The following is an 11964-nucleotide window of genomic DNA, read 5'->3' on the forward strand; positions in this document are numbered from 1 at the left end:
CAATCAAAGTAAAAGATGTTAGAAGGGGGGCCAATAAATGTAAGGCAGCTAGCTATACGCCCAGCTTGTTATGATCAGTTTGCTACCCTGACAGCCTAAATGGGCAGCCACATAAGTTTTATGCGGAAGGCCGTTCGTCTGAATGTGAGAAGATGACTCCCGTGGCGAACAAGGTTGATTTTAGCCTTCATGAACATCAGACTGTTTCTTATTACCCATTGGCGCTAATCCGGTTTCGAATACTAGGTATAAGTCGGCGCCCGAGGAAGTTTAATTCTGGGGTTTTGGAGGGTTGGAGGTTGGTATGATGTGGAATTGCTTTTCCTTCCCTTTGCAACCATAATGTTCTCCTGGCAGGATGGAGTCACCGAATTATCCAATTGGCTTTTCTCAATGCCCGAAGAGAAGCAAGATCAAACTTCATGATTCGTCTGAACCTTGCCACACAGGTATTTTCTTTATCTCGCGTCGAAATACGCGTACTACCTGCAACCCACCTATGGTGAGAATGCAGTCATCAATAATGAAATTCATGTCACTATTCACCGATTTGGAAGAAGCCTAAATTCGGATATATGTGGAAATAGCAAGTAATGCTAACTATATCATTTCTTATTCCTGCCAACAAACACAGAACTGCGTTTGTTTGTCCTCCCCAAGCTATTTCATTTTATAGTATCGACGGCAATCCACGTCAATCCGCGTCGCCTAGGCAGGTATACGTAACTCCGAGTAGCCGTTGACTTGTCATTGTTCTCATCCAGCGCCAAAAACGCCAAAGTTTATCTTCATTAAACTGGCATCTCGAGTCCAGATATCCGGACCTCCCTTTCGGTCTAATTCAATAGTCTGCAGTATCTATCACTCGGCTTACCAAGTTAGGAAGAATTGTAGGCTGGTTTCGATTATAGACATTTGACCTACCTCTGGGATTCTTACCTGCTAGCCATGCTGCATTGACATCGCTCTCCATGCCGCTACCCGCGATCCCCTCCACCCCCGTATGGGATGTACATTAGGAGCCATGTACATAGTTACTTGTCTAACATCCATCCACAATGCCTATGCCCTGAGACACAATGTGATTTTATGTCCTAGTGTACTAGGTACAAAGTTCGAAGATACCTCTTAACTAAGGAATGCCTAGGCACCAAACAGGGAGGTATCTACAATACCTAATAATTTCCTCACGTTTAACTTTATGATAGTTTCTCTACTCTTCATCCACATATGCATTCTTCTATTTTGGAATCGTATCTGCCTTTTCGGCCGTACCTGTAACAAGATCCCCCACGAACTCTCTATGTGAGAACCGGAGTCTCGATCGTTCCCATGTCTCACCAGAATTCTTCACCCCAAAACTAACACTGGTCATGTTGATACCCTGAGTCCTATAGGCCGATCCTCTCACCACAGCCACCATTCTGTTCGGATAGCCTACCCCGAGTCATCTCCTCTCCATGTTGGTCTCTTAGACCTTCATCGAAGGATCGTACTTAGATACTCTAATTGGTCTGGCTGTTGTCTAACGTGAGTAGTATGCGAGCGACTACTGGTGTTTTCTAATAAGTCTCATTCAGACTACCAGCCAGCACCTATAATTCTTCACGGAATTATTCCTATCGATCCGAGCCTACGGTGAAGTCTACGTTATGAGACTCGTGGGGTGTCTCGGACGTCACGATGGGTACGATATCTCAATATCACGGTAGCTTGGTTGCCTTTGAGGGGCCCCAGGATACCGTCTCAACTCAACTTCGACTACTTCCAAGCTCACCAAACATCTTGATTATACCGCCACTTCGATATTTCTTGAAAGAAGAAAATCCCGAGGCTCCCTTCGACGCTAGGTCGCGAATCCTAGCAGTGCATAAAGCATGTCGTGATAGAGCTGAGATGGCGCATGCATTCTTGCGCGACTCTACACCGAGTAATAAGCGGCTAGTTTTCATGAATGGGGGCACGGCAAGTGCTCAAATGGAATGTGTATCCGACATCAGTGAATACATCACTGACGGAGATTTCACAAAAGCCGAACGTATATTTATTAAACTTGTCCGAAATGGGGTCGCAGGGTTATCTAAACGGCGTAAAGCGAGTCTGAATTTCAAGCCCTCCCAAATAGGGGTCACCAATCGACAGCTAAAAGGAAGAGATGGGGGGATAGCCAACGACCCAGTCTCTGAGGCTATGAGAGCTGCTGAGGCTCTTGATCTTCAAACCGCATTCTTGCAAACCAACACCGAAGTCGACCTCACGACTGGGAATCGGCCCCGGAGCTCAAGCACACCGATTTATCGAGTGGTCGATGACTACCAGAATTCAACCCCTTTTTATATCTTTGGGGCCCGAAAATGGCAGAGAAGAATCTCCTTTGATCCGGACTTACCTCAAACTCCTCGGCGGAGCCATACAACACAAGATCACCGAAAGAATACTCGGCGAACACTGCACCCGGTTGGATCTCGAGTAAACGAGCTAAGAAGTCAGCCGAACTCTCCATTTCAGGTAGGAGAGGAGCATCCAGGCAGGCTGTCGTCGCATGCGACCATTGACGTATCGAGCCCCCAGTCATTCAAGTTCGATTCGACGCCTAATACGCCAGCGATATGTGAAGCTCTTGTCGTTGATGTTCGACATTCGGTCTCGGCCGCCTCCCATAAGAAAACAAAGTCGGTAGACCGAATCTACTCCAGCGCTGTACGAAACCAAGACATTCTGCTATGTAGTTTCCCACAACCGCCGCGTTCGAGACCTACAAGTACGATAAACAGCCCGATATGTCAAGGAACGCCAGCCACGCCTTTACCACGATCACCACTATCTCCACGATCTCCGCGTCAAAAGTTCACAACCGATATCCCTAGGCCAACGTTCAGCACACCAAAACGATCCATGGTCAGGCGGAATCCTCCATCTCCGCTCAAACTGGACAAAGCACGACGACCACTGTCTTACGTCGATGTTGGTACAAGTACCACGAGCAGCTACGTAGATCGAGGCACAACTACTGAACCCGAGCCCGAGCTTACTATCCTCATATCTCCCGAGGCAAACATGGAGGACTCTTCATCCATCGATTTTAGTGACAGTTTTGAACTCGACCCCGATGTGCCTCATGAAACGGTTCTGCCAATGGTCGAAAATCTAGTAATACTTTTCAAGGCCGAGCAGCCGGATTCACGGCTAGAAGCGATGATTCAAGCTTTTAGAGAGGGTGAATACCCAATATCTACGTCGCCATACGAGGCAGCAGTTGAGAAGAACTCTGATCAATCCGGTAACTTGAACCCACGGAGCATTCCACTTGTTGACCGGAGACGAATAAGCTACGTCAAGCATGCTGAAGTATCACCAGCTTGTCATCTGGATCCAGACGAGTACGATCCCTTTGCGTATGGGAAGTACCCGTGTTCATCTCATGGCTTATCACCCAAGCATGATAGACATGCCCACAGACCTACCACACCACCGACCCCGGCCACAACCCCGCCATTAGCTACAAAGAAGCCACAGAAATGCTTCCACGATTTTACGACGACAAACTGTAGAACAGCTGTGGGCATGCAAAACTCGCTACGATCCATCTTGAACATCTACTTCCCACCAGAAGACGCAGGCTATCACCAGTTTAACTTCCCCTTGCTCCCAGAGCTCAGTAGTCTCTGGAAACCCGTATTCCGTGAAACAGACTCGGGGACTGTCATACACCGAAAACGAAAGGTCGATCTCATCGTCGCCATTGGAGCACAGCAAGGCGTTGACAAGGATTTTCTCGCCGCGATTAGTGGTTCCTTAGAAAAGCTCGGTACAAAGCCGAATGGTGTGACCCGGAGCGGAAGACTAGATTTGAGGTTAGTAGTCAATCGACTGGTGCGTATCATGTTACTAACCAGATTATAAAGATTTCTCATCGCAAGCGCTATGCAAGCTTTCACTTCACAGCCCCTGGCGAACCAAACTCAAGACAACCCCTTCACTAACCCGCTACTCTTGGCGACGTTAATTATACCTCATCTAGAGACGTATATGGCCGCTCATTCTGCAACTCGGTTTCTTTTGCTCGAATATCCCCCTGAACACTTGGCAACTGTTCTCTCGTTGCAACGATTAGTAGGCTCGGACCTCTTAAGAGTCGCAGGGATCCTACATTCCGAAGATATAGAACCAAAGCTAAACTCCGGGGTCAAAATCCCCACGCGGAGGAACACACATCTTCGCATGAATTCGAAGTCTAGAATGTCGACAATTAGTACAAGGACGGGCGCAACCCTCCACACTCCTATTGAAATGAAGCAAGAGGCGCCCTCATTCTCGAAGGCCAACTGGCTTCTTCCTTCGTCGGCTAGCGAGTCCGAGATCGCAACTCTGATCTCCACGATCTGGCAAATCCTTATTGATATTTCAACATTCTACATTCCGGACGGAGTAGCCCCTAGGGCCTCGACCCAGATCGACGGGGAGTTAAGGCGAGGCTCTAGGCGCGAATCTCGGGGCAAACCACTAGTCCAGACGCCCCTAATCAACCCAAATCAAGACTCCGCTCCTCTGTCTAACGCGGCCGCTATCATGGGCTTCCAGAAACAGGTAGCCGAAGCCTCGGCGCAATATGAGGCCACTCCACCCCTACCTCCTCCCAAACATAAACATCGAGCGGTAGAGTCAACGCGAGACGCGCCGCTCAAGTCGTCCAAGGGGTCCATATCAGAGACCATTAAGAGCAGCCGGACGATGAAGTCGATGAAGAGTCAGCGGAATAAGCTACGACATATGCTCGGGAGAGAAGCGGACGTGGACAACGCCTCCAATCGCGCAGATACGACGTCCGTATACCAGGACTACTGGGATGAGGAAGATGATTACTTCGCCGCCGAAGAACGCAAGTATATGCCCCTATACGGCAGGCAGAACGGCCCAAGGAAGGGCAATAGTCGGAAGGCGTTGAAGTGGCTGGGTCTCGCAACTTAGGTAGAGAACCCTGCTCTCGTGGGGATACCTACTGGCTAGGTACTCCCATGCAATTTTTCTTATCTTGATTTTCCTTTTCTATATTTTCAACGTCGACCCTCGCGACACACTCCCGGGTTGAAAGTGTTATCATATAGGTATTTTATTATCTCGATCTTATTCTGTAACATAGTCATTCGTGTACTTCAATGGTGTGTAAGAAGGGGTTTCTCATGTACATCCAGAAGGAGACAGGATCTCCGACTGACGATGATGATTCGATTGAGAAGGAATTACGATTTGGATATCTGCCGGGTACAAGCCCTTGTTCCTTTGTATGTGTTTTCTTGAAGCTAAAAAGGCATAAGAGCATAGCTTTAGCTGAGGTCTTGTCAATCGTGATGACTTAAACTCGTGGCTCTCTAATACCTAGCTTAAGATTCTAAGCAACTTTGAGACTACCCTGAGAGAAATTTATACATCCAAGGTTTATGATGATCATTTGATAAGTGATATTATGTAGAATAGTAAATATGATACAAAGGATATGGCAAGGAGAAGAATCTGATCTAAGGGAATAGACTATATGCAGACTTCGGGGATCTACATAAGCGAAACTCCCCGCTATAATTATCTCACGTCCCACCACTTACTCATCTCACTTCACTTAGAAAATAAACTCACTCAAGCATAATCGCAAATCAGATAACTCCGAGGTCAACACCATTCGCCGCCTCACTGTTATCTATCTCATATATCATAGCATTGTTCTGTTTTCTAACGTTACCAGTGAAATGAAGAAACCAGACGCTATCCAGGAGTTATAGCCTGTTCTTTAGCCTCGGTAGTTATTGAGAGGCGCGGGAGTGGCCCGCAATCCTACATATTACTTCCGCACATCACCTTTGCCATAGACACCTTCGTATATCTACCTAGGTATACCCAAACTACACATTATGGCAACGACGCAACTCAAACCAAACAGTCCGCGATTCTCTCTAAAATTCCGCGTCGTAAGCGATGGCCTCGAAAGCGCCAAGGCGCAGGCCCTCAACCGAGCCGGCGTCCACGCCCACGGCGGCTCATTCCCACTTTTCCCAAACCTACCCCCGGAACTACGCCTCAAGATATGGGAGTATCTCATCGCGCCGCGCATCGTAGCCATCGCCTGTCTAGACGCCGAAGCGCCCCCGCCGTCCGAAGAGCCAGAGGAGCCATGGACCAGCTTCCCGTCGCTCTCCCAATCCCCTACCGACCCCCCTCCGGCCACTATCCCCGTCCTCCTGCTCATAAACCGGGAGACGCGGAGCCTAGCCCTAAAACACTACGAGCCGGCATTTAGCTGGAAAGTGCCACACGTGCTCCTCTCGAGCACGCACTCCATCACGCCCTTCCAACCCTTCACGTCACCCCCCTCCCTCTCCTCCCCTTCCCCCTCCTCTTCCTCACGCTTACCCCATTCTTCCTCATCCTCCAACCCGAACCCCAATCCGAACTCCAGCCCGGGATCCACCTGGTCGCCCCCCAGCGCCTGGTTCAACTTCGCCCTCGACGCGGTGTATCTGTTGGGCGAGCTGGAGCCGTGCGACAGCTTCGGGTTCAACAGCCCGACGGCGTACTTCCTGTCGCGCGAGGAGGCGCTGCGGGTGCGCCGCCTCGCGGTCGCGTTCGCGGCCCTGGGGTACGGCGAGAGCGGGCCGCAGCACATCTTCGGGGCGCTTTTTCACGTCGTGGACCGGTTCGCGGGCGTTGTATCCGGCGACGGTGGGGGTGGGGGGAAGGTGTTGGTTGCTGTGGCGCCGAGGGATGAGCTTACGCATGCGCTTGTTGGGGGGGAGGGGGTGTTGGTTAGGGATGGGGATGGGGATGGGGATGGGAGGAGGGGAGAGGAGGTTAATGTCGTGCAGAAGATTTGGCGGGACTGGTATAGGGGCTCGATAGTCACGTCGTCGTTGGCAAATGTGCAGTTTGAGTTGGTGAGGGAGCCGGATTTGCCAGAGCATATCGCGAAGCCGATCAGACCTGTTAGAAGCGATTTATAGGTAGACATAGCATTTGCTAGACGAATGATCGCGAGTAAATTTACTTAGAGCTGGTTCAAAATGGTTTACTGATTTACATCGTCTATATACACTGCCCTCCTTTTAGGTTGAGTGGTGACTGGCTCATGCCAGGACGATATTTAATACTACATATGTACATCGCAGGCTTCAACGACTCTAAGACAAGCTTCCTCGGGATTTTGGGTCATCAAACTCCCGTGTATTACCGCCGTGATCGTAATCTATCGTGCGTTTTTTCTGTCCTTACCAACAATACTGCATAACGCGGGGGCGCCGCTATCTGATCGCCCCTTAATGCCGCCTAGGAGCCAATCCGTCAAGCCGACGACCCTGGCGCCCAAGCCCCTTTCCCAATCTCCATGCTCGTCTACATGTTCGATCGTATGGCTTATGACTCGCGCATCCTTATCGAACTCGAAGATGAATAGGCCGGTGAATGCCATCTTTTCTCCGACGCTCTGGGTTCCCCTGAGGGTGTCGTCGAGCTTGTGTTCGCCATCTTCTTTGATGGTAAGGGCGGCGTCTTTGGGCTTGCTATCGGCCGTCCTCCATTTGACGACTAGCTGTTCCCCGTACGCTTCGGATCGCTTGGGGGAGGAGTAATACGGTTGGCTGACCATCCGTTCCGACAGGATTTCGAGCTTCACGTTACCGATTATAGGCACTCGGTTCCAGGCTAATGGGGAGGTCCATAATGCTGCTATATATGCAACTCTACCCGATACCGTGGGCAGGTATGGATGTGTCGAGGGAAATAGGTGGAGAGAGATATGAGGGGATAGTATCTCTTGCGGTAGCGGAGATTGTAATAGGGTAGGAAGTCGTTCTTGGAGGATGCGCAGAGCTAGAAGCAGTTAGTCTAATGATCACATATTGAAGCCACAGGGAGAAAGCTGACTTTTTCCTAATTTCACCTTCCGTTCATCGCTAGGATTCCCCCCACTTGGAGACGGGAGATTGTAGTTCGGAAATGAGGAATTGAACCATATCGGAGATAATTCCTGATGTGATGATAAGTTTAAACAGGCGGCGGAAGGCCTCGATGCTATCGTCGGCGTTGTGGCGCACACAGAAGATGCGGATGCAGCATACACAACAGGTGGGAGTATGCGCAAGTTAGCTTTGCTCAAGGCGTTTGACTGCGTTCGAACGACGCTGGTTGATAGGGACATGTGTCCGGGGCCTCGATGGCGGGGTTAGGAGGGTTGAAGATTCATTAATTCGATCTAGGCTGGTTCTTGCGAGCTTGCGGTTGATTCGCAAAGGGTCGGGTGCGAATATGAGGGTATGAGGAAATACATAATAGGTAGAAGATTTGGTATGATGTAAGTGAAGCTTCTTTGGGGATGAATTTTTATGTAGGCCCTGGTACGGTAGTACGGTAGTACCGATATGCTGAAAATAGCGGGGTTCCACTAAACCTGTGCCGAAGACGTGGGAGACAGGGGGTCCACACTGTCCTCCTCATTCTTCTCAGCCCGGAACCCACCGACCTGTTACTTAATTCAGCTGATGTCTCTGATCATTATTTTCTAAATGCAGGTCTATCTCTTCCTCGGCTGACTATCTGCGAAGAAAAAATCCATTAAGTACTGTTGGCGTCTTGGTACAATGATCTACCTAAGTCTGCTAGGTATAACATTCTAGAAGATCGTTTCGGAGGGCTGATAATAATGACGACGAGTTCATTGGTAGCACGGAACCGGATCTTGCCGGTCATCTCTATCATAATTCCGGGATTCTTTATTTTCCTCTTTACTACCTAGGTATTTTATGCATAAACTGCATAACTGACTACCATATACCTGATACTATGAATGTGCTGTTAAGTTACACATCCAAGTGTTCATTTTATAGTGGTTGAGATATTCTTTGTTAGGATGCATGTAGAGGTAGAAACATTTGAAGAAGATGGAAGAATAGAAACATTAGTTAGGGGTCGGCTGAAAATGTTGTCACTTGCCAATCATTCATTGTGCACTTGTCAAGTCTATTCCACTGGTTATTGCCTTGAAACAGACTAAGGTGCCGATGACGCTTGGTACGTGAATGTATCCTAGGTACCTCTTAAAGCTTGCGCCTCGTGATTAGGTCGGCTGGCTAGACCGACTTACGTTAGCAGCTGGCATGTCAAACCCCAGCGGCTAGAAGCTGCTACCATGGCCTGTGCACTGTGAACCTTGGAAACATTGAAGTCGCTACTATGTACCTAGGTACATTAGATACGGTGAGCACCTGTGGCTGCCGCCTGCGGCTTGTCTTAATTCTCTTTCTACATCTACCAAACTAAACTACCAGAACTACTTACTACCCATTTAACGCCAACGACGCATCCTTCCTTTTACATCATCTCAAGTCCTGATCTATTTCGCAACCTCGCAACCATCTTCGTTCATCTTCATCTATTCAACTCTAGCCTAAGCCTGTCTACTTACCTCTCCTCGCTTATCAGCGACCGCTTGTTCCGAGTCTATTGTTTGTTGTCTTCTTGAGGCAGCGCATTCACTTCCGCCAAGATGAATCCTGAGTAGTACGTTTCCCCCTACACCCCTTCACCGTGTCGCCTGGCGACAACAACTTCGAAGACGGTACTGACAGCATGACTTTAGTGTGCAACCCTCCCCTGACTCATTTCCTAGCAACCAGCAACTATCCTTTGATATGCATTACCCACGGACCTTGATCAATAATCCAAAACCCATATCTGGAGCACTTCAAACATCTCAGCATCCTCGATAAATATGGCATACTACCATAATCCACAAGTCCATGGCCTTCAACCAGCCAACCAAGCCAAGCTTGATCAAGTCTTGCATGCTCCTGCACCCCGACTAACTCGCCGCCCTCGCAGATACGATTATCTCTTTAAGCTCCTCCTCATCGGTGATTCCGGTGTTGGAAAGTCTTGCCTTCTGTTGCGATTTGCCGACGATACCTACACCGAGTCGTACATCTCGACCATCGGTGTTGACTTTGTACGTCGACTCTCAAAAGATGACATCATTGTCTTAGTGCTAACTATATATAGAAAATCCGAACTATCGAGCTTGACAGCAAGACTGTGAAGCTACAGATCGTAAGAGCAGCCTCAGCCTCGTGATTTTCTCTACTTCTGCTAACTGTGATGTAGTGGGATACCGCTGGTCAAGAGCGATTCCGAACCATCACCTCGTCCTACTACCGAGGCGCTCACGGTATCTGCGTCGTCTACGATGTCACCGACATGGACAGCTTCAACAACGTCAAGCAGTGGCTGCAAGAGATCGACCGATACGCTACCGAGGGTGTTAACAAGCTACTCGTAGGTAACAAGAGCGATATGTCGGACAAGAAGGTTGTCGAGTACACCGTTGCCAAGGTACGTAATCATACACCACACTAATCCCACAGCCTTGTCAGGTGGTCGTCTTTGGACTGAGTAATCAAACTATATATCACGTACTAACCGAGCCTATAGGAATTCGCCGACAGCCTCGGTATTCCATTCCTCGAGACCTCGGCCAAGAACGCTTCCAACGTCGAGCAAGCTTTCTTGACCATGGCCCGACAGATCAAGGAGAGAATGGGATCTCAGGCCACCACAAACACCAAGCCTGGTGTTCAAGTCGGTCCCGGACACAGCGTGTCTAGCGGAAACAGCGGTGGCTGCTGCTAGAGCGGCAAATTATGATACCCTCGTACAATCAGCAATCCTCACATGCACTTTTGATTTCCGATTTCCTGGGACGGACTGGCAGTAAAGGCATGATGCATATGGTCAGGATGGCAAGGAGGCGGGATGTGTTAACTTTTCGCTTTTGACTGCGGATAGATAAATATTCACTTCACTTGGATCCTAACCTAAGCGCCGAGATTGCTCTCCAGGTTCTTCCATCCCTCAGGAAAACCCTTACGAATTATAGCATGTGTGTGAGAGAGAGCGGGTTCACCTAATGGTTCGGGGAGGGCGGCTTAACAGCAGCAGGCAGCCTTCTTCTGGTCAAGTTACGTACTAATGCGATATTTCTCTCATGACTACTCGGGCGAAGCCTGTTTGTACTAGAATCTATGTGCGGTTGCTTCTTTAGAAACCTATGGCATTTTCCTGCGGGTGGAGAGAATGAAAGAAAGAAATGAGTTTTACGTTTTGTGTGTATTTTCCATGACCGGCTGGGGAGGAATCGAGAGAATGATGGATAGTGGAGAGTTATTTCGACATATCATCACGACTATGGTCATTCACTCTCGTTTTTCCTCTCTACGGTGTAACGCGTTCTTTGCTTGCCAATCAAGGGGGTACTTAATCATACAGACTTGTGCGTAGAATCTAGGATATATCTATCAATGATTTTAGACTTGTGCTTCTTGATGTAGTGTCGTCTGATCGTTCGGTGCCTGGGTAAATTTTGTAAGAAACATATCAGGGGTAATTATGGCTGCTACGGGTATCTAGTCTGCCTTAACCGTGACATCATATATGCATGAATACAATATTTGACGGTACCTATATTAGGTAGGTAAAGGAATATGGGTCCTGCAGTACATGTTCTATTTACATCGTCTTCTATCTTCAACGATAAATCTATTCATTGTATAAAACAAATACATTGATAGCCTAGTTGACTGTGCCACTGGTCTATATGTCGTGGCGACGACAAGGTAGGAGAACGAGTGGAACGAGGTAGGCTATTTTGAAGGTTTCCAATGCAGATAAATCATATTGCAAAAATATCCTGTGATTGAACGATTCAATATGCTATGAGGTAAAGCTGCTGGTGATTTGCACGGATTATCGTTTGGTTGACATTGAAAAATGGATAGGACTTTCGGTATGGTGGGCGGCGTTGACAGTGTGCATCACGATGAGGGTGGGAAAAAGGCAAAAAGAACGAAAGCTACCAATCGTCCTCAGGGCCCAGACTCAGGTATTTGGCTCCTGAGCTACTGCGCCTCCAGCTATCTTGGATATTTCTTT

The 11964-nt window shown here is 48.6% G+C and overlaps 4 protein-coding genes across 4 annotated transcripts; 3 read left to right on the top strand and 1 right to left on the bottom strand.

Moving 5' to 3' along the window:
* Positions 1–1524: 1524 nt before the first annotated feature.
* Positions 1525–5062, top strand: F4807DRAFT_54233 (uncharacterized protein). Its single transcript, XM_048003186.1, has 3 exons — positions 1525–1530; positions 1589–3854; positions 3906–5062. The coding sequence occupies exons 2-3, from the start codon at positions 1684–1686 to the stop codon at positions 4966–4968; spliced, it is 3234 nt and encodes a 1077-aa protein (XP_047855158.1). The 5' UTR covers positions 1525–1530; positions 1589–1683; the 3' UTR covers positions 4969–5062.
* A 572-nt stretch (positions 5063–5634) lies between these two features.
* F4807DRAFT_466977 (uncharacterized protein) lies at positions 5635–7114 on the top strand. The gene has a single exon (XM_048002436.1). The coding sequence runs from the start codon at positions 5904–5906 to the stop codon at positions 6987–6989; it is 1086 nt and encodes a 361-aa protein (XP_047855159.1). The 5' UTR covers positions 5635–5903; the 3' UTR covers positions 6990–7114.
* Positions 7115–8519, bottom strand: F4807DRAFT_54246 (uncharacterized protein). The gene is made up of 2 exons (XM_048003188.1): positions 7909–8519; positions 7115–7854 (listed from the first exon to the last, which is right to left on the bottom strand). The coding sequence occupies exons 1-2, from the start codon at positions 8180–8182 to the stop codon at positions 7232–7234; spliced, it is 897 nt and encodes a 298-aa protein (XP_047855160.1). The 5' UTR covers positions 8183–8519; the 3' UTR covers positions 7115–7231.
* Positions 8520–9268: 749 nt separating this feature from the next.
* Positions 9269–11350, top strand: F4807DRAFT_422115 (ras family protein). The gene is made up of 5 exons (XM_047997642.1): positions 9269–9537; positions 9862–9985; positions 10039–10086; positions 10141–10368; positions 10468–11350. Exons 1-5 carry the CDS (start codon positions 9527–9529, stop codon positions 10663–10665), a joined length of 609 nt encoding a protein of 202 aa, XP_047855161.1. The 5' UTR covers positions 9269–9526; the 3' UTR covers positions 10666–11350.
* The last annotated feature ends 614 nt before the right edge of the window (positions 11351–11964 follow it).

The sequence above is a fragment of the Annulohypoxylon truncatum genome (assembly GCF_022578515.1).
Source record: "Annulohypoxylon truncatum strain CBS 140777 unplaced genomic scaffold F4807scaffold_12, whole genome shotgun sequence".
Taxonomy (NCBI): domain Eukaryota; kingdom Fungi; phylum Ascomycota; class Sordariomycetes; order Xylariales; family Hypoxylaceae; genus Annulohypoxylon; species Annulohypoxylon truncatum.